Source organism: Ambystoma mexicanum, chromosome 8 (assembly GCF_040938575.1).
Source record: "Ambystoma mexicanum isolate Mex_15411 chromosome 8, UKY_AmexF1_1, whole genome shotgun sequence".
In the NCBI taxonomy this organism is placed as follows: Eukaryota; Metazoa; Chordata; class Amphibia; order Caudata; family Ambystomatidae; genus Ambystoma; species Ambystoma mexicanum.
The window spans coordinates 1,013,404,321-1,013,429,773 of record NC_090929.1 but is presented as its reverse complement, the minus strand read 5'-3'; the positions used below and the strand labels follow the sequence as shown (position 1 = coordinate 1,013,429,773).

At 45.1% G+C, this 25,453-nt stretch overlaps 1 protein-coding gene across 7 annotated transcripts in view; it reads right to left on the bottom strand.

The window, feature by feature from the left end:
- HSPG2 (heparan sulfate proteoglycan 2) overlaps positions 1-25,453 on the bottom strand; it is a 1,237,996-nt gene that overhangs the window by 174,883 nt on the left and 1,037,660 nt on the right. For all 7 annotated transcript variants that reach the window (XM_069610942.1, XM_069610946.1, XM_069610944.1 and 4 more), the window contains one exon: positions 9,978-10,090. In XM_069610942.1, the coding sequence (XP_069467043.1) occupies positions 9,978-10,090 (113 nt within the window). The remainder of the gene's footprint in view (positions 1-9,977; positions 10,091-25,453) is intronic.

The window sequence follows — 25,453 nt, the reverse complement described above, 5'->3', positions numbered from 1 at the left end:
TCGTAGCAGGAGTTGGAACGGAGGGAAGGCGTAAAGGAAGAGTCCAGCCCACGGGAAAGAGAAAGCATCACCTATGCTTTTCGGTTGCTGGAACCTGCTGGCGAACCTCTGACACTTGAAATTCGTCGCCGTTGCGAAGAGGTCAATCTGGGGCTGACCCTATTAGCGAAACAGAAGATTCACTTGGTCCTACTGAAGTTACCACTCGTTGCAAGGACAGTTACCTGCTGAGTGAGTCTGTAATGGTGATCTTGGTGCCGGACAGGTGGAAAGGGACGAGAAACATCTGATGAACAGCCCAGCACCACAGCTCCTGTGCCTCCTGGAGATAGACAGAACGCGTCCCGCCCTGCTTCCAGATATAGAACATGGTGGTGGTGTTGTCCGTGAAGATCCACACCACCTTGCCCTTCAGTGATGGCAGGAAGGACTTGAGGGCCCAGAAGAGGGCCCGGAGCTACATGATGTTAATGTGAAGAGCCTTTTCTTCTGGCAGCCAGAGGCCTCTGGCATGCAAGTGTCCGGTGTGGGCTCCCCAACCTTCTGGGCTCCCCAACCTTCCAGGGAAGCATCCATGGTGACCGTCTCCTGGTATGCAGGTACTTGGAATTGACCCCGTTCTGAAAGGTGAGGGCGCACGGCCCACCACTATCACCCGGCACAACTCCTCATTGAGGGTGATCTTGTCCATAGAGGATCCTGAGACTTGCAGCCACCTCATATTCAGAAACTCCTGGAGAGGTTGTATCTGCAGTCTGCAAAGGCGGATGAGGTTGAAGCAGGAGGACATCATTCCCAGCAGTGACTTGACAGCTCGCACTGTAGTCGACCGTGCCACAGACAGGCACCGTACCTTCGCCCGGATGGGGACCAAGGGGGCGATGCCAGACACATTACTGTGTTGAGTCGGGAGCCCAGAAAAAGTGTTCTGCGATGGCTCCAAGCAGGACTTTGGATAATTTATGGAAAATTCCAGATCCATCAGCAGATGAACGGGCCTCGTTGTTTGTTTGCTCACCAATGTGTGGGAGCGGGATCAGACAAGCCAATCGTCCAGATATGGGTAGACTATGCCCTCGAGACAAAGGTGTGCAGTCACTGGAGTCAAGCACTTCGTAAAGACCCTTGGGACCGACTTCAGGTCAACAGGGAGCACTTTGAACTCAGTGTGGTCCCTGTACCACGAATCGCAGGAATTTGTTGTGTTTCCGGTGGATGTGGAAGTAGGTATCCTCCAGATCCAGCGACACCAGGAAGTCGTCTTGCTTCAGCTGCCTGAGCATGTGCTGCGACGTGACTATCCTGAACTTCTGGGACTTCAAGTACTTGTTGAGGCGTCTCAGGTCCAGGATCAGCCTCCACCCTCCTGTCTTCTTTCAGACCAGAAAATATCTGGAGTACACTGCGAAGCCCAAGAGGCACGGGATCAATTGCCCCCCCCCCCTTTTTTTTTAACATGGCGTGGACCTCCTGCAGCAGTAGCGCCACGTGCTGTTCTTCTCGAGCCACAGGGGAATCTTTCCTTCGATGTCTAATCCGCTGATGGGAAGCAGAGTGTTGGCAAGTCAAGGACTTTCTCTTAGAGCGAGCACCCCTCAACGGTAGGCTCGCCATAAAAGTAGTTGGTGATGGCATCTTGTCCTTCCTGTGCTGGGACCTGTAACTGTGCCAAACCCAGTGGGATTAACGTTGTGCAGCCTGGCATTCTCTTGGGACCCCCCTCCACTCTCCTGGGAGCGGGGCATCCTCAAAGTACCTCAACCTGTTTTCTGAGGGAGTTTGTTCCTGGGACCGGCCATTCCTGGGTGAAGCATGACCATGCCCTGAAGCAGAATCAGAGGCCTTACCTGACTTCAACCAAGCAGCCAGCCTGCTGTAGCAGTCTTTCTTGATCTTTTTCGAAAATCCCCAGCAGACCTCCCATCCCTCCTCATCATGGTCCGGATGGAGGCAGTAGAGACATTTATGTTGTTGATCTACAACATACACATTCCTCAATCCACACTTCGCACAGTTTGAAGAGGCATCTTTTTTTTTCGCCAATGGTGAAAAGGCGCAAAGTAGGCCCAATTGAGGGCCTTCTCGAAACTCTATGAAAATTTGTGACGTACTATGATCTTCGCCGATAGCGGGTCCCTGCTGTCGGTGCGGGTCCCTGCTGTTGATAGTAGACTTCCAGCTGAACGATGAGACAGAAATCAGTCAGAATGTGCTCAAGATTTTTTGAAAAAAACACTGTAAATATGAAAAAGTAGCTCAGAGAACAAGAGGACTCCCAACACTGAAGTGTGCGGTAAAAATCTGAAGATGGCCCCCAGAGGGGGAGCTTAGGGAGAGTACTGTCATTAGATGGGGGCAGTATGACCCAGGTGACAGGGATTGGTTTGGAGGAGAAATGCAGTTTTAAAACTAAAGTGAAACAGTTTTTTCTTTTACCGAGGATTCCCAGTCTGCCAGGGAATATTCATGAGCATATGAATCCATGCCAGACCCCCATGATGGAGAAACATAATTAATTTGATTTTGTGCATGTCTTTATCCATTTTCTAGATCAAGTTAAACAATCAAAACTAATTAGCTGGTGTAATGTTATTCAAATCGAAAGCTGCTGCCCTGTGTTAAGTTCCCCCACTTGAAACGCACCGGGAAACTCGCCTTTGTTGCCGAACATGCAGTAATCAGTCAGAAATTAGAAAAGGCAAGTTATAACAACTTCTAGCACAGTGACTTGAAGCAGAATGAACTTGGCATATAACATTATATAAAAACATATTGGTGTTAAAACCTGGGAGAGGGGAAGTCATTACTTGCAATGTAAGTGTGGTTTGTTATGGTATGAGAAATATGAATTAAATGCCTGCACCTAAATTCACCTTCATGACTAGTATCTGGACAATGGCAGTCAGTCCATTGAGGGTGATAGGGAGGTTCTCACAGTTCTCAAAAGAACTGCACATGGAACGACGAAGAATGTGTTACTTTTGCACTGATAGAATGATTTCTGATGTACAGACTGTCATAGTTTGTTGTTTGTTTTATTACTTGTATTGCGTACCAGACCCAGGTGTAACCAGGCGCATTGCATATGACAATTTACAGTTTAGCTACAGAAACACAAGGGCAAATATGGAGACAAAAATATATACAAAGGCAAAAATAATGGTACAAGTATTTACAGTCCAACTCATACAGGCGGTAAATGCTGAGAGGTTGGTGTGTGAAGAAATACAAACAGTGGAAGGACATGCGGAATAGGTCCGGGCAGTTAGTCTATTATTTGTCCGCGTCTTTGATCCACCTTGTAAGGTTATGTCGGAAAGTGGGGTATGGTTGATCTGTCCGCAAGGTGGATGGTAGGGAGTTCCATTGTTGGGCTGCTTTGACCTGGAAGCTACAGCCACCAACTCTGGACAATTTAAATCTAGGTGTTGAAATGTTGTTGGAGTTAGAGGATCTGGTGAATCTCGTAGAAAGGTAAAGTGGTGCAGCATTGTTTAGACATTTGTGAACAAGTGAAGCTACTTTTAGCTGGATTTTCTCATGAGTTGAAAGCCAGTTATTGGCTCTTCTAAATTCAGTGATGTGGGCTCTTCTGTGAATACCTAATGCTGCGTTCTTCAAGATTTGAATTCTTTTGATAACTTCCTTATTGGCCCCAATGTAGAGCGAGTTGCAATAGTCCAACTCCGATAAAAGGAGAGTGTGATACAGCTATTGTTGGATAGGAAGGGTTTACCTGCTCTTATCAATTTACAGGTGTAAGCGGTGGCAGAAGCCATCGTGTTGACCTGCTTGTTGAAAGAAAGAGTAGAGTCCAAGTAGAAACCTAGAGTTTTGACAGCGTGGGCGGTGGTGATTTGATTGTTATCAATGTTAAAAGAGGAATAGTTAGGACTCCGTTTGAGGGTAGAGGGTGTGCCAAGGATGATGTTTTCAGTTTTGTCGTCATTCAGGCATAGTCCGTGAGTGGCCATCCATGCCTGGATGATGATACACCCTGTTCACCAAGGGCAAATCCTTGTCGTAATCACCAGTAAGTGGTAGGAGAATCTGAGTATCATCTGCATAATTAGTGTAGGTGATACCAAGAAGGTCCAGATCATCGAAAAGGGGCTTCATGAAAATGTTGTAGAGCAGAGGTCTTCAAACTGTGGGGCGCGAGAGCCCAGCATGAAATGTGTAAAAAAAAAAAAAAAAACTTTTTTTTAGAATAGTGCAAATGGGCAGGGCCGGCACACATGGTCAGACTGGACTGGACCATAAAACTGTCTCAGGCACCAATGTAAAAGTGGCCCGCAGTTGCAAATGGATATTAATTCCTTAAGGTACCCAAGGGGGTGTTTTTGGTTACAATGTAAGCAATTTGTGATATTTAAAGAATATTTATTCAGGTCCCTAGATTGGCACATCACTCAACAACCACTTCCCATCTCCTCACCCAAGACGAGTTGATCAAGAAGCTACCCCAAACGCTGACGCTTATGATAGTTATGATATCCGATAAGGCAACTGTATGGAATGCTAAATGTATTAAGGACACAGATTGGCACATGCTTTCACTGACGCAAGTTGTTTTTGTTTGTATTTGTTGAAAATACAAAAATAAAGTTTTTTTTTTAAAAAGCAACAACGGTCGAAACTATCAGCTGCATAGTGAAGAAACTCAAACTGGCCCACGTTAGCCAGAAAAGTGGCCCACTGGCCAGTCCAAACCTGGTGGCTCATCCATAATGGGCAAGGGGGCGTCCACCCAGTGGCCCCCCTCACCTATTATGCAGAAGCCGAGGAGCCAGCCCAGTGAAAGGTTTTTCCAGCTGAGGGAGTGCTCCTGGGCTCGCTATACTGTCAAAGGGAAATGCTGTTTCCCTTTGACAGTTCAGTTCCCCAGGCGAACATTCTCACTGAGCCAGGCAAGGCTGGGGGCGTTTTGCTTCACCAGCCTTGCACGGCTCATTAGAAATGCTGGCTGGGGCACTGCATGTCTGTATGTGCGAGGGGGAGCTCCTACGCTTACTCGCACATACGGAAAGAGCAACCTGGAGCATTTCAGCACCTACGCGCAGGCCCCTGCAGAAGGTACATTGATGTTCATTTATTTTTTATTTAAATATGTGTATGGATGCGTGTATGCTTGTGTTATGATTGAGTGTATGGTGATGGGTGATTGTATGAATGGTAGAGTGAATGCTGTGTGAATGTGTGTTTGTTTTGGTCCGTTGAACTGATTTTGGCGAGTGGGGTGTACAGGAGGGAAGGAGGGTTTTTACAACACAGGCATTTTAAAAATGCCTTTGTTGCACAATCCCCCTACCCACCTGCCAAAATCAGCTCTCCTTAGGCGCTTTGGAGCCCAGGGACAGGAGCCCAGGGACAGGGATGGTATTTTTTTTACTAGATATCTTTCATAGATGTCCAGTCAAAAATACCATGCTTTCCCCCTTTGCCCCCCAGTTCCAGTTGCAAACTGTTTGGCCTTTTACCCATTTTCTTTTAAAGTACGCTCTAAATTGCAACATTTTAATGCATTATTTAAAAAAAAAAAGATTCACGGTGGGACCCTCCCTCCCCAAACCCCCCTTGATTGGTTCAGGCTCCCTCACTGCGCTCGGTCGCTATGGCATTTTTGTGGGAAATATGTAGGCCCTTCCACATAAAAAAATACACCAGCTCCCACTGGCCCTCGGACTGTGTTGAGAAGGGGTGGGGGGGAGGAGCTCAGGGACTATGGTGGGAGCAGGATGGGCAGGAGCACTGGGATAGTGTAGGGAGCAGGATGGGGAGAGCCCACGGACTGGGTAGGAGTGGGATGAAGGAGCCCAGCGACTGTGATGGGAGCAGGTGGGGGAGCCCAGGGACTATACTGGGAGCATGTTGCGATGATGGCGCGTAATAGTTCATAGCCATTTATACATACATTTGTGGGGGGCCCGGCCTGCCCAGATTTTGCTCGGGGGTGCCCAGGCCAAAAAGGTTTGAAGACCACTGTTGTAGAGTGTGGGAGAAACACAAGATCCCTGGGGCACACTGCATGTGATGGGGATGGAGTCTGCTGCCGCTGTGGTGGAGAAGACTCATGGTCCTATTATTGAGGAAGGATTGGATCCATGCTGTGGCTTCTTCAGAGAAGTGCGCAGCCATGTCCAGATGCCTACAAAGGACCTTGTGGTCAACAAGGTTGAATGCAGCCGATAGGTCCAGAAGGAGGAGTAAGGCTGGTTTCCCTTGATCCCTCAGCTTGTCGATTTGTGCCTTTAGGTCTAAGAGGGCTGTTTCGGTCCTGTGCTGAGGACAGAAGCCAGACTGCCGTGCTCCTAGCAGGTGGTTAGTTTCTAGGTGTTTCTGTATTTGTGAATACGCCACTTTATCTATGATTTTTAGGAGGAATGACACAGTAATGATTGGGCGGTAATTCGTGGGTATGGCTGGGTCTAGGGTCTGTTAAAGCAGTGGGAGTACCCAGGATTCTTTTAGGTTACTTGGTATAGACCCTGTTGCGAATGAGACGTTGATAAGTTTTGAGATGAAGGGAGCCATGTCCCTGGCTGCATCCTTTATCAGTTGGGCTGTACATTGGTCTCCCTGGCAATTTGATGGTTTGAGTGACAGTATAATTTTTTCAGTCTCAATAATGGATACTTTGGAGAACTTGAAACGAGGAGTGTCAATGTTATTTTTAGGAGGGGTGATAGTTATTTTGGGCATTGTATCCAGACTAAGTGAGGATTTTTTCTTGGCAATTTTGGATTGGAGTGTTGTCACTTTGTTAGCCAAGGCTTGCTGAATATTGGTGCACCATAGTTTGTCTTTGACACAGTTGTCTGGCGCTGGGATGGGAGATGCTATTTCCTTTAAGATGATGAAGAGTTCCTTCATACTAGAGTTGGCTTGGGCTATTCTAGCGTTGTAGGTTTCCCATTTAGCCAACAGTATTTCCTTTTTGTAGAGGATAGATATATCCCTCAGAATGCTTTTATTTTCTTCAGAGGGTTTTAGTTTCCATACAACCTCAAATTGCCTTTTTTTGGTACGAAGTGTTTTCAGGTGGGGGTGTACCAAGAATTGAGGTGGGCTTTGGGTTTGCTTTCTCTCATTTTAAGTGGTGCAATTGAGCCCAGTGAGGAGGACATAATTTTGTTGTACTCATTCACTAGAGTTTCAGGGTCCAGGTTGTCTGGTAGTGAATTAAATGTGGGAAGGATGAGTGGGAGTAAATCGTTTGGGGTGATGTTTTTCTTATTCCTTGTCGGGATGGGTGGTGCTAGCTGGGCGAGAATGGGAATAGGTCTGTTGGTTTCTAGAGCAAATGTTATAAGGTGGTGGTCTGTCCAGATTTGGGGGGAGATCGATAGGATGGAGGCGTTGCGATTGTGGTCTGCCACCCAATCGAGTATCCTACCTTTGTTGTGGGTAGGGTGAAGCACCCTTTGTGAGAAGCCTAGTTCAGAAAGTAGGATAGCCACTCTACTTGCATGAGGGTCGTTTAGGTCGTTGAAACCCAGGTTGACGTCCCCTAAAAGGATAACCTGTGATGATTTTTTTAGGTTATGAGATAGAATTGTAGAAATGTCCTCCTCAAAGGTTCCAATGGGGCCTGGAGGTCTATAAATCAAGTGGATGGTGAGGGTTTGAGAGTTGTTAATAACTAACTTGGCTGTAAGGCTTTCACATGATTTAGTGTCATTAGATGGAGCTAGCCTGGTAGATAAGTTCGATTTGACAATAAGGGCTTTACCGCCTCCACGGGCTTCGCTTCCATCTGATTTTAGGATTGTGTAACCATTTGGCATAGCTAGCATGATGGCAGGTCCTGCAGCGGCATGAAGCCAGGATTCCGTAATGGCCAAGAAGTCAAGGTTTTCGGTCTGGATGAGATCAGCAATTTCAATGGCATGAGCAATCATAGATCTGGCATTGATTAAAGCGCCTTTTAAGTGGGGGGTGGTGGATGTGGGTGTACATAAAATTTCTTGGGTCGTGGCAGAGGTGTGAGTGAGCGCATTCTGTGTCCTCAGGTGTAGGCTGTGTGGTTTTTCTGTGCTCCTGTTGGGCGTAGTCTTGCTACGGTTTGACGTGGTCAGCGTTCTAGCACGCGGTTCATATAGTTGTGCAAGTCTGGCACGGAGTCTAGCATTTCTGGGTGTGGTGTTGCACGGTTTGAACTCAAATGTAGGGAACTGTTGGTGTTCTTCAACCTTTTCATTATGACTACTCAGCGGTTGGGACTGTGTCTGTGTCATGGTGGGGGAGAGGGCCAGGAGTTGAGAGGTGGTGTAGTTAATGGTAGGGGCTGGAACGATCCTGAGTTTGCAGACTAGGACTGCTGTTAGTATGAGAAGGGCTAGTGAGACTCGTAGGGTTTGCATCTTGTGGCGTCGCCAGGGTAGGGTGGGCAATCCAGACTAGTACAATGCTATGTGGGTCAGCCTGTCAGGGTAAAACAAATGCAAATAGAAACAGTTGACTCCAATGCAACGGGGCAACACATGGGTTAAGGGTGAGACAATTGACTCAAATGCAATGGGCAGCACCTAGGTTTGAAATAGAAACAGTTGACTCAAATGCAATGGGGCAACACATGGGTTCAAGGTGAAACAATTGACTCAAATGCAATGGGGCAACACATGGGTTCAGGGTGTGACAATTGACTCAAATGCAATGGGCAGCACCTAGGTTAAAAATAGAAACAGGTGACTCAAATGCAGTGGGGCAACACATGGGTTCAAGGTGAAACAATTGACTCAAATGCAATGGGGCAACACATGAGTTCAAGGTGAAACAATTGACTCAAATGCAATGGGGCAACACATTGGTTCAATGTGAAACAATGGACTCAAATGCAATGGGGCAACACACGGGTTCAAGGTGAAGCAATTGACTCAAATGCAACGGGTCGAGACTTAGATTCAAAGTAAAAGCAATTGGCCGATATGGAAGGGCAGCCCCTAGGCGGGAAACAAATAGGTAGTAAGGGTCACCTAGATTCAAAGTTTACAGGGATGGCTAAGTGGCAATGCAGTAACAGGTTAAATGCAGCTATCAAATTGCAATGCAGTGAGAGGCTAAGTGCCGCTATCAAAGGCAGTATAATGCATGTGCAACTGTTAAGGCAATACAATAGGTATACTGATAGGTGGTGATGCAGCTGGTGGCTAGATATAGATAGCAAGTGGCAATACATGAACTCGAGTACAATTATCAAATGGTAGTGCAGGTGGGAAACAAGTGGTAGTACAGATGCAAGCTGGCTCTCGCCTGAGGGTAACCTTCTTAGTCTCTTAGCAGGACAGGGAGCCAATCAGGACTAATTAATGCAACCTCAGAGGTAAGTGGCTAGCATAGGCTGAAGCATTGGAATGACGGCATCGGGTATCACGTGGTCGTCAGATAAAGAGTGGCCGTTCGGTGGAATGTAATGTTAGGCAATTAGGTGCAGTGTTTGGTGGCATGAGCCGGGGGCCTTGCATTGAAGCTAAGCACTACTCACTCCCTGTAGGCAGTGGACCTGGACATAGTGTAGATCGCCGGATCTGGCAGATATTCGGAGTTTATGTATGGGCAGGGAGTATTATGAGCACATACCTTCCTTGTTGATGAGTTCAGCCGTGGGTATGCGCAACCATGCGCCAAACAGGGGCAAAACAGGGCCTTATGTGGCCTTTGGTAGGCCGGCTCTTCCGCCTGCCGGCAGATGCCTGTTTCTTTACAAACGAGGGTTGCTAGGCAACCAGATGGACGCCAGCCTCGCTATCATGCCTCTTCGCGCCTGACATTTTGTTTTTGTAAATTCATGTCAGCACTGATGCAGGCACAGGGATCGGGCCGCAAGGGGTGAAAATTGGCAGAAAAGGGGTAAATCGTTGCCCTATAAGTGGATTGGGCAACAGAAAGAAGGAGAACCAGTGACTCTGCAGGCAGTGTCTTCCGTCCACAAGCAATAGGGGAAATAATACAGGCAAGAGGAGCCTGGGGAACTTTACCTTGGTCCAAGTGATGTCCGGCACAGGGAAGCCAGAGGCCATGCATGGGAACACTGCAGTTGAACCGGTTGTAATTTCCTTGACTTCTGGCTGGGCTGCAATCTGGGGCACAGCTGCACAAGGAAATCACAAAACAATGAAATGTCATTACGCTGGATCATTTTTTTTTTCAAATGGCTTTTTGAACAAGAGGCTGAATTTCAACAAAGACATACCTCTGCTCCAGTACATCATATTGCAAGGCAAATGTAGATGAAAGGAAATTACATGTTAGATATTGTCAGAGACAAATGAGTACTGTTTTCAACATGACATTTATTTCCTCCATAGAGTCCGAGTTGAACACAATTGCTGTAAATAAACTGGTTGCAATTTGATGGATACACCATTAACCACTGCAAAAGTAATACTCGGACACAGATTGTGCAAACAGTGAGTAAATTGGGCAAAGACGAATGCAGCCACTGCCACTCACATCACTGTCGTATCAGTAATTTCCAATAGTATCAGTGGCCCCTGGGAGCATTTGTGACTACTCTGGAGTGTTAGGCCTAGGCAAGGATTTCCTTAAGTGTAAAAGCGGACTCTTCCAGTGGTTCTCAAAACAGTCAAGGCTTAAAGAGGCAGTAATAAGGTACAGTTGACGCCTAAATAAGTATACAATAGTGTATAGTATATCACTAAAAGAAAATGCGCTTTATTTTAAAGGTAAGTAGTAGATTTAGACACGGAGCATAAAACACAGTGGGGGGTCTCCTATGGGATGCCACACAATTGAAATGGCTAATCAACAGTTCTTGTGAGGTAAGAAAGCGGTTTAGAGACTTTAGACTAGTTTTAGAGTTTGCCTATAGAAATAAATTGAACAAAGGCAATAGGCAGCTCTAGATTATAGGTTTAAACGATCATAAATTACCAACTTTGTAGAGGATATATATGATATGGAATTTATAACGCGCCTATACACAACTGGGACCACATTTGGCCTCAGAGGCAATCTTTGGACGGATGTCAATCAGGGACGGCGCCAGAGAGGTCCAAGTAAAGAGACTATGAAGCAGAGGCACAGTGATGAAGATCACAAAATGTGGAAGCATACAATGTCCCGGTACCCCGATAAAAGGTCTGGAGAAGGAGCCCCTCTGAAGAAGGAAACCAGCAATGGATTAGGCGTCAGAAAACCAAATTTAGAAACATCTTCTGTGGGCCATTGAAGTAGTTCATGGGAGGAGTTTGAAGGGGAGGGCGGCACCAACTTTGGGTTTTCGAAGTTGTCTATGCTCCAGGACACCTGGCCTGCAGGAAGTGCTCCTGGCAACGCAAGGACGGGATCAATGATCTAGCTGAAAGGACACCAGATGGTGGATGAAAAAGTAGTGAGCAGATCAATAGTGGCCCTTCAGATCATGCCAGAGGATGCTCCAGTCTGGACCTTATGCTGCAGGATGGGGAAAGGAGGTTACCCTGAAGAAAGGACAGCTGCAGAATGCACCCAGCCAGCAGAGTCCAAGAACAGAGCAGGCCCTTTCTGATGGCAGAAACAATGCACTCTAGTTTACAGCGCAGAACATTGCTCGCTTCTGGAAGAGGATACACACAGCCAATAGCTAAAGTGGAGCAACACAATGGCTGCAAAGGGGGCAGATCCAATATTGCCCTTCTGCATGAGCAGTAGCACAGCTTCGCCTTGTAGGAGGACCAGGATTGCAGCAACAAAGCTTTCAGCAAGATCCACAGCAGAGTATTCTTACATCTACACAGGAGCAGTTCCAGGTAGTTAATGCAAGACCCAGCTTAATAGAAACGCACACATAGCTGGGGTAACCCCAGCCCTACAAAACGCAGCTAAATCTTTAGCCTTCCAATCAGTTGAAGCCAGCCAAGATTTGTGTGCGCCAATGCGCAGACACAGAGTGATATGGATTGAGGCATCTAGCAGAGCCTTACCCAGTCTGAACCATTTAACATTCAGCCAGAGCTGCATTTGTGAGTTCACAATCCTAATACACTATCGGGGTCATCACGAGTTTAGCGGTATCCCTTAAATGCGGCAGTCATTCTATTACCGCCGCATTTAAGGGTCTACCAAATCACGAGTTTGGCAGGATTTACCCCCAGCTCTGTGCTGGGGTAAATCCGCTGCAAATTTGATTGATCTGATTTTAGGCGCAGTTACCGCACGGTAATACCGCTGATGGTAGGAATTCCCGTTCCGCCAAACCCGTGATCCAGCGCAAATAGAGCCGGACTCATTGACTCCCAACTCGTGATGAGGCCCCATGTATTTTATGTTTTCCAGATCAAAGTCTTTTCTGCACAATGGTGCTCAGAATCACTGGCCATATCGTTTATGACCTGCCTTTGTGCTCCCCTGGCGTGGCGGATGTCTTTCATTCATACAGAGGCAGTACATGGCCATAAATGGTCACCCCCTTTGCTTGCTCTGTCCAGATGCTGGGAATCAAGCTCTGTGTGCTTGGAACTGCTTTGATCTTGGTGAGCGACTGCATACAGCCCCAATACACAAAGCAAACCTTGGAAGAGTAACTGAGCTTGCTAGTCATGATTGGACAGCTGCACAAAGTTTTAATTTTCAAGCTCGTGCATTGGTGGACTCTGGTCCCCAAACTGGAATTTAGCGTATTTGGAGGGAACCTGGAGGCCTTCTGCAGTCAACCACTTGAGCCCCATATCGGAAAAGAGGCTAAAGGACACAGAACTATGGCTGGGACCACCTTTGGCAGAACAAATGACTTGTAGGCAAAGCTCTGCTCTTCACCTGGCAGGGAAGACCACCAGGTTGCCTCCCTCCATGGTTGGCCTAACCAACTTGAGTCCTGCATCACCCTGGTCATCCTCTTGGAGCTCTGAGGATTTGTGTTCCTGTAACTTGAGCACAGCATCTGGAATGGGGACTTCTATTGCTGTGATTTCGTTCAGTCTGGTTGTTATGGCAAAATGCACTTTTTGGGGGTTCTGCTGACCCACTTTATTGGCCCCTAAACCTTCTGCTTTTCCCCCATTTAGTTTTCTAGAATCTTGGATTTTTTTCCTGAGGTGAGAGAGACTTCTACTGAAGTCTGCCTGACACTTGAATTATTTTTCCAATATTGTTCTATGGTGGTCCATTTGGCTCGCAGGACACAGATGCTTTATAAGCGCCCCATTTTTGTCAGAGGGTGATTTTATCACCCTACATGTGCGTTGTGGTGTAGACTTGTGGCAACTAATTTAGCTTTGGCTTCACAAGGGATGCCGCCGATTGTGCCGCCTTAGTACTTCAGAGTGCTAGTATTTTAGCCATTGGGGTACTAATGCATTTGTTAAGTCCAACTCCCACCATTTTGTTTTTTGACCATCCCTTTGTTAGTTTGTCATTTTAGACCCGATTCATGTCTTTCACTCTGAGCCAAGCTCTGAATCCTCTGTAGTGGTTTGGACTCGTAGACTGGCACCTTGCCCCACACAGCGGATATACAAATTGTGTGGGTGGACGAGAGTTTGTTGCTTTTTAGGGAAGCAAAACCTGTGTGTACGTGCCTTTTGTAGGATTGAGGGGCTGGCTTAGGTCTGTCCAAGAGTGAATTGATATATCTACAGTGGTCGAAGTGTACGAAAAGAAGTAGTGGAGCCATGTTCCCTGCTGGCCACCACCCACTCCCCACAAACCCCATCACCACGCCCCTTCCCACACACAATACACACCCCCAAACACTTGCACCTACTGTTTAAGGGAACGTTCAGTGCAGTGCACTGAAAGTGCAAGTTTCAACTTCTTCCTACACTTATTTTAAAACGAAACCATTCCGGAGCGGTTTCTATAAAAGTATAGGAGCTGTAAAAGGTAATTTATAAAAGTACAAGAGCACCGCTCCCGACCGCTCCCGCTCACTTCGACCACTGTATATCTAGGGTAGGCCCTGTGGATTGTGCAGTTTTACTTGATTCTTACCTGAACACTGGAATATTTGCCATGAACCTCGGCTGCTGCATTTTAGAACCAGGTTTGGCTATAATGGTTGAACCATGGGTCTTTTGTCTCTTGCTCTCGTTTCAACATTTGTTGCTGGGCTTTCTCCCTAGGATGTTCCTCATACTCTTGTCCTCCTCACTGGATGGGCTGGATGTCCCATGCTGGGATTGTTTTTGGGCCATTTTCCCATCCTCTTTCGGTTTGATCCTTTTTGTCCTAGTGCCTCAGGTTAGGAAGCCTCAGTCTTTCAGAAGGGTAGTGGGAAACCACTACCCAGCTTCAGCTCTTGGTCCATGTCATCTTGGGTCGTCTCCACACTTGCCCTTATCGTGGCTCCATTTTATGCTGGCAGGCTGCTCAGTTTTTCCTTTTGATCTATCCGGGTCTACTTGGTCGTGCTCCTACATCTTCCTGGTGGCTCCCAGCTCATGTTTATGCTCATGGGTGGGGGGTCACCTTCCTGCGAAGTCAGATTTGTCTTCCCTTGGATCGTATGGGCTGTTGCTAGTCCGGGGTCCAAGTCTTTTAGGACCAGATCCTTTAACTACCCGTTGAAGCTTTGAATTTACAACACTGTTTTGCCGATCAAGTCAAGTTATCCGAATCCAGTGGCATGAGCACTTACCTCTGGGCTGCTGCTGGATTATTCATCAGATTGCCCATCAAGGTTCCCTGTATGCTGTAGCAGTGGGCTTCTGCGAGTTCTGCTCGGTTCACCATTGATTTACACTGCCAGAATACTGTTTTGATTCCTTCCTGGATCTTCTGCATTTCGATCCTGGAACTGAAACTCTTTGGGAGGGTCTCCCTCCTCTGATGTCCTTGGAGGTTGGTTACACCTTTTTTCTGTAACGGTAACACAGACCTCCGACTTACCTGATTTTTTTCTTATGATCGCATTGCTGCCTATTGGATTTGTTGCGTTGATTCAGATTTGGAACTTTCCAACAACTTATAAAATCGATTTAAGCAACTCCGGAAGGTACCTACCGCAACAATGACATTTTTCCTTGGTCCCGCTTGGGTCTTAGTGTTTAAAGACTAGGATTTTAGTCTGCACTACTGATTTATTATGTATTTTTACAATCGCTGCACTACACTCTTGCCCACTGAAATGCACTCAATTGCTTGGTTTATCTGCGGATTACTTTTGTATCCAATTTCTAGGAATGTAATGGGACCATAATTATCTGGTACTGTAAACCTAATCACTTTCTGGCATTTGGTGGGAGTGTGAAGATAGAATTCCTACTTTGTGGATTCTAGGGCTCCCTTTTAGGTCCCCTTCAACCTTTTACTTGCCCCCTTTTTATTTTTGGCTCTCCGACCTATCTTTGTTGGCCAGTGAGACTGATACTGAACTGCTCCTGCAATCCTTTGTGACTCTTGTGCGAGGATCCTCTGCATGGTCGCCGGGTGCACATGTGATGAGGCACTCAATCATGGCTTCACCCGACGGGTAACCGATCGGGGCTCTGAGATGAGTTGACGTTGAGACGACTGTCCCGACGTCATCTAATCCCAGATCCTCACCACGTGTGCACCCGGCGACCGTGCAGAGGAGCATCCCGCAAGAGGCCACAGTGCCCCCCTTCCTCCTGCATCCCATCATCCATGTCCGGAGGCATCTGCTCTGCCTAACACATGCAGGAAGCTCACACATGCCTCTGGTACCAACGGGTACAGCATGCCACATCCTGTCCTACAGGCCATGCATCAAGCCCCGTTAAGGACCAGAACTTTTTGCTAGACATTTTCTTGACTGCATGTTCAACCATCTTCCATGCTCCCATCTTCTTGCCCTGAAGAAAGCCTTTTGTGACCACAACTTTCATTGTCACAGAAACAGCCGAAATGCGAGTTGGCACAAGTCGATTATTTCTTTGTGATCAACCTTTCCCAACTGTCTGATGCCTCTCTTTGTAAATAACTGCGACGTATGTGTTAAAGCCACTCAATCGCTTCAGGTTACAGAGTAATGGCACAGAGTTGTCAATATTGACAGCGCTTACTGTATTTAACAGATGGGGGGAGCTGACCAGACTGTTCAGCCCCCAATTGAGCTATCTTGCTTTTGTTTCTGTACTGGTTACTTCTGAACCTTTTGTCCTTCACATGTGTTTTTGTGTGTGTTATATATGATATGATATATGACGTGCCATTTATAACGCGCCTGTACACAAGTGTTTCTAGGCGCGACAAGACGAGGGAGGTGGGGCGGGGTAAGAAGGGAGGATAAAAAAAACGATTTTACTAGGCCTGGTGTCATTCAGATCATGCAAGTGCGGGGAAGAGGGAAGGAGAGAAGTGCCAGGAAGGTGCAGTTAACTCACAAATGGAGCCAGTGGGTGGCTCATAAGTGCAGAGAGCAGGGACTGTAAGGTTGCAGATAGACCCTTAAGTGCAGGGGAAGCCTGAGGCAGTGCAAGGGCAACTGGATAAGCAGGAGCATGGGCCAGAGTTCAGAGGGTGACCATGTGACCAGTGTACAGAGCATTCAGGTGCATCAGCAGGGGAGATGAAGAGAGAAAGCGGAAGCGAAAAGGAAGGTCTTGAGTTGCTTCCGGAACCAGAGGTGGTTCGCTCAAGTTTGAGGGAGGCAGGCCCCAGCCAAGGAGATAGATCTGCCCCCAACTCTCTGCTTGGAGAAGCGTCCGACCCTCAGAGTTGGAGTTGGATGAGCAGAGAGCTCGAGAAGGAAGATGTTTTTGGAAGAGAACGTTGGAGGTAGAGCTGGAGAGATACGATCCCTGGGCTTGAGGACAAGGACAAGTCTTGCAGTCATGTTTCTGGATAAGTTCTAAAGGTTGAAGAGTAGAGGCAGGAAGATTTAGAAAGAGGCTGTTCAATAGTCCAGCCTAGAGAGGACCAGAGCTCTAGAGACAGCGAGTTTCTGGGAGAAAGTGAGAAAAGGAAGAATACCTCTGAGGAGGTGCAGCTGATAGTTTGACTTCTTAGAGACGTCAGAGATGTGAGGAGAGAAGGAGAGGGTGGAGTCGAAGATGACTCCAAGTTCTTAGCCTCACAGTCTACCATGTGTTCGTATGAATGGGAGTGTGATTGTATGAATGTTGGATGTTTGTAGTACCTCTCACTGGATAAATAATGCATCTTGTGAGGGATAGGGGGAAGAACAACAAAAATATTATGTTTTGTCCATACATTGCCATGGCCCCCAATGTTGTGTGTTTGAGACATTATTCTTACATTTCTCTTGATTGTCCTGACACATTTTGACATTACAAATTATTTTTGTATTCAAATTGTGCGGTTCAAAATGATGGTGTTTAAAGACTCAATTAAATGAAAAATGAACTTTGAATAATTCTATTTTGTGAAATAGTACAGGGGCCTTTTCTTCCTTGTGGTGGTGGTGTTCACATGGCCCCATGTGCCCCTGTCTTTAAATAACAGTGGGTTGACCTCCATTTCGGATGTTGACATCCATTAGAAAGAACATTACCAGATGTTAGTAGTTTGTTCTTCTAATGGAGTGAGCCCTTACAAAGATTCCTCATCTTAGATAGGCTGCTATAGCAGTGTGGTCATGTAAAAGGAGGGAAGAGAACCCCAAGGCAAACGTCAATCAAGATATTCTGCAAGACCACCCCACCAAAAGGGGTGTCTTGACCAGAGAGAGCATCCAGTCAGTAATTCCTTATGAAGGTATTTAGTGAGGTCCATGTTGCAGCCTGGCAGATGTCCAATGTCGGGACTCCTCTTTGTAGAGCTGAAGTAGCAGCCATCCCTCAAGTCAAGTGTGCTTTTAAGCTCTCAACAATCTCCTTCCCTGAAATCTAGTAACATACAGATACATAGAAGACTATCCATCTCGACAGTGTCTGTTTTGACAGTGCGTTGCCTAATCTAGGACCAGTGTATGCTATGAACAAAAACAACCTTGTTCTGGAGGTGTAAAAGCTCTAACCCCCTCTAGCCTGTTCACCCTCTTCTTCTCTGGATAGAGGAGGAGGGTAAAACACTGGCAAGTACATTTTTTCCAGCAGATGTAACTCAGGCCACCTTAAGAAGAAAGGGGGGGGCGTACTCCAAGTGTCAGGTCCTGCATTCGCCCCATAGTGCTGCACAGGATTAGGAGGGGTTTCACTTGAGGAAGGAGAATAAAATAGGTAACTATATTCATATTTATTCTATGTGATGGTTCAATAGTTATGGGGGTTGTGGAGAACTTTGGTAAATTAGAATGAAAGTGGGCTAGGAAAGTAATAGTCTTCACTACATTTGTAGAGGAACATGATTTGTCCTCCACTAACATTGAGGAATGACAACACGTAGCCGATTGGCCTGGGAACTAGGCGGTCAACATTCGAAACTGATTTCATACCAGATTTCCAGGGAGAAGGTACTATGTTGAGCCCCTGACTGGGGCCTAGTACATGTTTCCTGGTCGAGCCATTAATCCTGTGAGACGTCAGCAAGAGAAGTTTATGCTACGTGGGAAGCTGCTTACTGTGGGGTGCAGTGCTTCAGAAGGCAGTTTTTACTTTTGATAGTTGTAAATATTACTGAAGCACCTCTGTTCATATTTCAAAGTACCTAGAGCAGCGGAGATTGTCCAAAAAGACTACCTGATTAATAATACAAAGCACTCCAGACGTGGATCTCAGAGTATTCTCTATGCAGAGATACGGCAAGCCGCTTGTTTGAAATCATGCGTGCGCACAAGTGAGATGTTAGTCGCCAGAAAGCAGCGTCTCCATACGACAACACATTGTGTGCGCACATCTTGAAGACTGCAGCATGACAAGTCTCCTGCAACTCGCGGGAGTATCCAGCAGAGGAAGGCAAACTCCAGCACTCGCTCCCTCCTAAATAATTAAAACCCCAATGCAATCCTTTGGGTTCATTCCTTTCTCCCGCTTTCTGGAGCAAAATCTCCCTCCCACCTGGTCAAGAAACCTGGCATATCTGAGACTGGAAGGGGGGAGAAGAGTTTTCGACTCCATCCATGTGCATGTGTTGACCGGCGGAGCATCAACTACTATGCCATATTGAAAAAGGTTGAAGTGAACGCAAAAACACTTGTCACAGCTTAATATGGAATAACCTGATCCAATAGCTTTCTTAGTCAAGTGACAAGAGTGAAAGGCAGTATAACACAAACCTGTATATATAACTTTTGATTAATTAGGTATTTTTAGGACAAGACTTAAGTATGTTCAATAGTTTACAAGACCTGCAAAAAGAAATTCAATGTCATAAAATCAATACATAATATATATATATATATATTTTTTTTAAAACAAAAAACAAAGTAAAGAAAGAGAAAATATGTGTAATGACAATTGAGCTACAGTAAACAGAAGAAAGAATATTGAACATTATCAATATCATACAGAGCAACTCTGCAGTTAGTTAACCAATGAACTTCCAACAAAGAGATGGACTTCATAGGTGATTAAAGCAGCAAGACAATAACATTCTTTCCAGAACAGTTGAAGGAATGTATCTGCACGTTAGGTGCACAATAATTGGTACCAGCAATCTAAGACTTTTATTCATTTCCTCTCAGCATCAGGCAGGGGAGCACTGGTACTAAGGGATTTTATGAAGGTGTGGGGAGATTTTGTTACATGTAGTTATCCCACCTTATGCCGGGTCCTGCAGGTGGCCCATAGTAATTCATAAGGTTGGAGGGTGTTTTTGCAGGGCTAAATATTAAAATTGGGAATTATAATTACAGATGACCCTTGGACATTAGCATCGAGTCGTTTTTCCCCTTTCACTCAACTAAAGGTAATGTTAGAATCCCAAGCCAAGATGGAGGATCAGTGAACTAATTTGATTGGATAAAAGAACAATGCCACTGAGCAGCAGCAGCGTGTTAACAGACTTTAATCTACAGAGCATAGCTCTTGTGCAGCAGCGTGTTTATAGACTTGATTGACAATGCAGAGCTCTTGTGCAAACTAGCAATGATGTTTCACACTCAGAAGCACTTTTAGTTTAGCCGTGCGTGCATTTCTGAGAGACAACAAAATGTCAACGGACAACGTTACCGGCACTGAAGAGCAGTCAAGCAGTACTCTGTTTTTAGACAGCACATTTAATAAGGGGACATATGAGAATCAACGCGCGATTGGTAGCGTGCGAATAAATGAGGCTTAGCGGGCATGTCAGGTAGAATTCAGAGATTGTTGTGGGAGATCGTTCAGAGAGAACTAAGTTTAGTATTAGCGAAACACAATCCCTTCGAGATCGACGATAAGGAAAGCCAGTGAGCGTCTTGCACATGTGCAGATAGAGACTGCCGTTAACACTTAGCAACCACCGGAGTGCAAGTGAAGCTTCAAAAGTTGTTCGTCACAGTATTTTGAGTTTTCACAAAGGAAGAAGTTGTAAGACCATTTACTCAAGAACAGTTTAAAAAAATTCAACTAATGCGAAGATTTTTCACCTGTTAAAAGCAAAAAGAAACCAGAGAAAAACAAAGAACAAAACAAGAATTCAGAAATAAAGAAGGAAGCGTAATATTATAGATTGGTTTAGTTAGGGACAGATAGTGATAGGGACAACACAGCTTATCTTCAAGAGTCAAGAATGGAAGTATCAGTTCATTTAAAGGAAGTCGCTCAGCTCTAAGCAGAGACTAGGAAACAAATCGGGAGGCAGTGAAAGTAAAATAGGTGATTACAAGACAGAGAAAGAAGAATACTGATTGCTGTTTTTCCCTACTGCAGATTCCCAGTGACCAGAAGAAGTATGTTGCTTCACTGTAAATCCTGTTCTCCAGCATTGGTATCTTTCATGGATTCAAATGTGCCCACCTACCACCCCTAAGGGAGCAAGGCTACATTGCGCCAACTCTCATCTCTCTGGGGTTACAACTGAAGATGGCCTCCTGGGTGGGGCTGGTCACTCAACGTCCCTTTGGCTGAGGCAAAATGCACCCAAAAGGACATGGATGAGCTACTAAAGTCAGCTTAAAAGCTCTATTATAAGGTATAATAAAATATTACCAAGGATTCCCAGCCTGTTGGCGGGAATATTTAAAGCATGTGAATCCATGAAGACGACGACATTCTTTCCTCTGGCCTGGTCCTTTTAAAGGTGTTTGGCCTGTCTGATCTCTCCTCCACCACACTTCTAGAAGATTCAGCCTCTGAAGGGGGGTGTCTGCCCTCATTTAGCCAAAGGGCTAGTCTCCTTTTGCTATCCTTCAGGGTTTTTGTGGTAAAGGTGGCACACATTTCCCAATCCTCCTGAATGTGATTAGAGTACAGACAGTATATGCATTCAGAACGCTTGTCTCCCTCATACACATTCTTAATTCCACGTGACTGGTATGCCTTGAAAAGAGCTTTCTGTATTTCTTCCATATTATGAAAGTAAAAAGCACTTTTCTGTATAGATGTTGTTTTTATAAAGTTGTGAAGAAGAATTTCAAAGTTTTGAAGAAATATGTTGGTCTCTGGCCTTTTTTCTCTAGAAGAGAAAGCCTTGAGGACTCCTCAGCACGATGTGTGGTTAGAATCTGAAGATGGCCTTCTAGGTGGGGCTTGTCACTCGACGTCCCATTGGCTGAGGCAGAAAAAAGAACCTGGATGGGCTACTAAAGGGAGCTTAAAAGCTCTATTATAAGTTATAATAAAATGTTACTGAGGATTCCCAGCCTGTCGGCAGGAAATATTCAAAGCATGTGAATCCATGAAAGATCCAATGCTGGAGAAGTGAGGAGAGTCTGTTTGTTATTTTATCCACTACCCCTTTCACTTCCCTGGGTTGCCAACTCACCTGTAGATTTCCTGTGTTGAGTTGGGAACTTCCGTGGAGGGTTTGTGGGATCAGCAGCTCCTGCGGATTTGGGCAAGCCAGACCTGAAAGGATGAAAGGCCCACGGTAATATATCCGCCTGAGCTGTGATGGATCCCACAGAAGCCTTGGCTGGTTCTTTTGGTGATTTTATCAGATAACGGAGGGAGGAGAGGAGGGCCTCGAAAAGAGAAACTCAGGATTTCCATTTAAGGTTAGGGGAGTTGAATTTAAAGATGTCCAATTTACAAGCTAAAGGGGCGCCAGTAGCACCATTACCTAGGGTGGGGAATCGTGCCTTGGAACCTCCAGAACTGGTTAGAGCAATTTTTTGGGGAAGTTTATAACAAGGAGATAGTAAAGGGTGAATTAGATCAAAGATTGTGCCTGTTTGAGGAGATGTTAAGCAATGTCAAATGTTCCTAACTCAGTGCGAGCTTCATTTCCTTTGCAGACCAGAGGTTTTTGTTTCGGAGGCAGCTGAGATGGCTTTTATTTTATCCTATCTGACAGGTGAAGCTGTCGCCTGGTCAGTTTTATTGATGGGACAGGAAAAACCAATTCTGAAATATCTGCCTGCTTTTAAAAGGGAGTTCAAGAAAATGTTTGGCAGACGTCAACTCTTCCAGAAAGTAGATGGGGAACTTTTAGAGTGGAGACAGGGAAGTAAAGATCTGGTGAGTTACATAACTCAGTGCAAGCCTTTGGTTCTGGAAAGCAGATGGCCGAAGGAGATTACAAGCTTCCCTGTTCCAGAGAGGTTTTAGAGATGAAGAAGGATGCCTTAGCCACCATTGCTGATAGGGACACTATCAGCAATAGTGATATTAGCACTGATTAATCTAGTGATGCAGGTAGACTTTTGCCTTGGAGAACGTAGGGCTGAGCGCAGGAAAGGGGTTGTATAAACCAGAGTTTTTAGTAGAAGTGAGAGAGAAAGAGGAGAAACTGTGGTCTGGGATTCACAAACAGGGAATCTAGAGAGATCAGGCAAGATTAGAGGACCACTGTCCAAGGAGGAGAATGAACAGCGTAGATTGAATAACCTTTGCATGTATTGTGGGAAGACCAGACATTTTGTCAGTGATTGTCCTTGGTGCCCAAAGACTTTTCGGCTATCCAACTCAAGATAACAACAAGTAGCCAACACCATTCAGGCAGCAGTTCCCCACATCACACTTAACATATCCTTGTCAGTTAAAGGTGAGTTGAAGGGGAGTGGTCCAGTAGTAATTGATTCCGGGACCACTGGGAACTGTATGAAATAGAACGGGGTTAAAGCCATAATTATATACCTTCTGTCCATAAGGAAAGGGCAGAGCAGGTGAGGGCATTGGATGGTTCACAATTAACTTCAGGTCTCATTACCCATGAAACTGTAACCATAGATATGGAAATGCCAGGGGGCTCATTGGGAAGACATTTTTGAATTAATAATTACTCCCCAGTTAAAGTTCCCTTAGGAATGCCCTGCTTAATTTACCACAATCCAAGAATAGATTGGGGAAGACGCATGGCAGAATTTCCTTCCTCTTTTTGTAAAGAATTCTGTTTGAGGAAGAATTAGCAGTTGGAAGATCCAAGAGTTTCCACCAAAGTTGTGACTGGGTTAATGGAAGAAGGTTGTTCAATGCATATAATTGGAGCAGCCATTGGAATCCTGCCAGAATGCTATGCAGAGTTTGGAGATGTTTTTTGATGAGATAGAAGCCAATGAACTACCACCTCATCGGGATTAGTATTGCAATATCAAATTAGAACCCAGAGCTCAGATTCCTTGTAGTCGTATTTAACCATACACCTGCAACTGCTCGCATTTCAGTTCGTTTAACATCTAACTTCTACCCAGCTTACACCCGAGCATTACGCATTAAGAAACACCATATGGAGTAAAACAAGAGATCACTCCCCAGCACATTAGTGTTTCCATGTCAGCAGAAGAATAACTTAAAGGAATAGTGCGCTCAAATATTTCATGGGCTTAAAAGATGGGCGATAATGCAAAATAAATTATAAACATCTTTTAAATTAAAGTTCCTATGTAAAATGTTTCACAAATACGGCTTAAACCCCTTTAAAATCAAGCACTCGGAAGCGTCCATTTTGTGAAAGAGTTAATCTCTGCCCTTGCTGCACTAATGAAACAAAAGCCACCTGCTGGAAGCTTTTATTACAGCAGCGGATTTTGCTTCATTAGTGAGACGCAGAGAGTAGAGAAGTGCTTTTATAAATACAGCATTGTTGTGTTTATGATTGCCATATTGAAATGCATACAGTTTAACCTCCTTCACAACTAGTACTGGACCCCAGCCAAGTTATGTAAGGCCTAGCATTGTTCTAAACAGACACAGAGTTGTGAAAAACCTGGATGATCTATTACACATGCTACGGAGCCGCTCGTTTGGTCACACGCTTGGCAGATAATCCCAGAATGTTTAAATGTTATAGTAATTGAAAGGGAAAAACTTGCTCTTCACAATTTCCTGAATTGTGCAGACCTTACTAAACATGAAACCAGACGGTTAACAAGTGCTATAATGCCAGACAAGGTTAATATTCTTAGAATGTGTAAAAGGCCTTCAGTACCCAACGCTGAAGGCAAATGGGCAAAACAGCCACTTAGGAAAGTGAAATTTATTGAACCAATGAACAGGAAAATGTGTTTACAGAGGTCTGGGAACATTTTAATTTGTCTTTTATAATGCACTAATAACTGTGACCAGTCTCTAAGCGCGGGATCGGGATTAGAACCAGTGTTGCACTGCGTTGTCTTGCTTCCAAGACAAATGCGTTGTTCCTGAGCCATCCTCCGGGCCCTCCAAGTTACAGACCCAATGTTGTTCCATTCTATGTTTAAATGCGTATTTCACTATTGCAGTCAAAGTGTATATGTATAGTGCTCATTCCACACACAAATATCTCACAAGAAATGTCAGCACGCACTATGTAATCTCTCAGAGACTCAATTCTATTTGTTATATGGTAGGCAGCAATGTGTGCATACGAAGAACTGTCACTAATTGTTTATTATTACTGTTCAATGTTTTTTCTGGTCATTACTGATTACCTTTTATTATTCCAAATGTCATTGCTATATATGTGTTATGCAAGATCAGTCAAAGCCATACAAGGATTTAAATTCAAGGGGCAGATTGAAAGGGTGAAGATCAGTATTAGTTATTGTCAACACATTAGTGATCAAGATGATATGCATTTTGTTGAATGAAGTGTGAAAGGTTTTGTGAATTTTTGGTCAGAACTTGCAGGGTAATCTGATGTACTTCTAGAATTATTTAACTTGGATATGTAACACTGTTTCGATGAAACATTCAGTTGCAAAAATGTCTTGACTGAATGCTTTATTGATTCAATGGCTTGATTTAATGTTAAATGATTTAATACAAATAAAATTGGGATATTTGAAGTGTTCAAGAGAGTGGTGCCGTTTTTTATCCAGGGAAAGTGAGAAATTGATGTTAAAAATCATCCTCAATTTAATAACTCACTGAATTAGATTTTGATGAGGCCTAAGATACCGCCTTTCAAAAATAAGTTTGCTTCTAGCCGAGGTGCATCTATGTAAATTGCCTACACCAGGAAGATTGCCAAAGTGGTAATACTAGTTGAAATGGGTTAGGCACCTTTACAGAGATTTATAATTTGTATGCTTCATCCCCTCTCCTGGGAGACCCCCAGCACTTGTTGCTGAACTTCTGGACCTTTTTCTTTA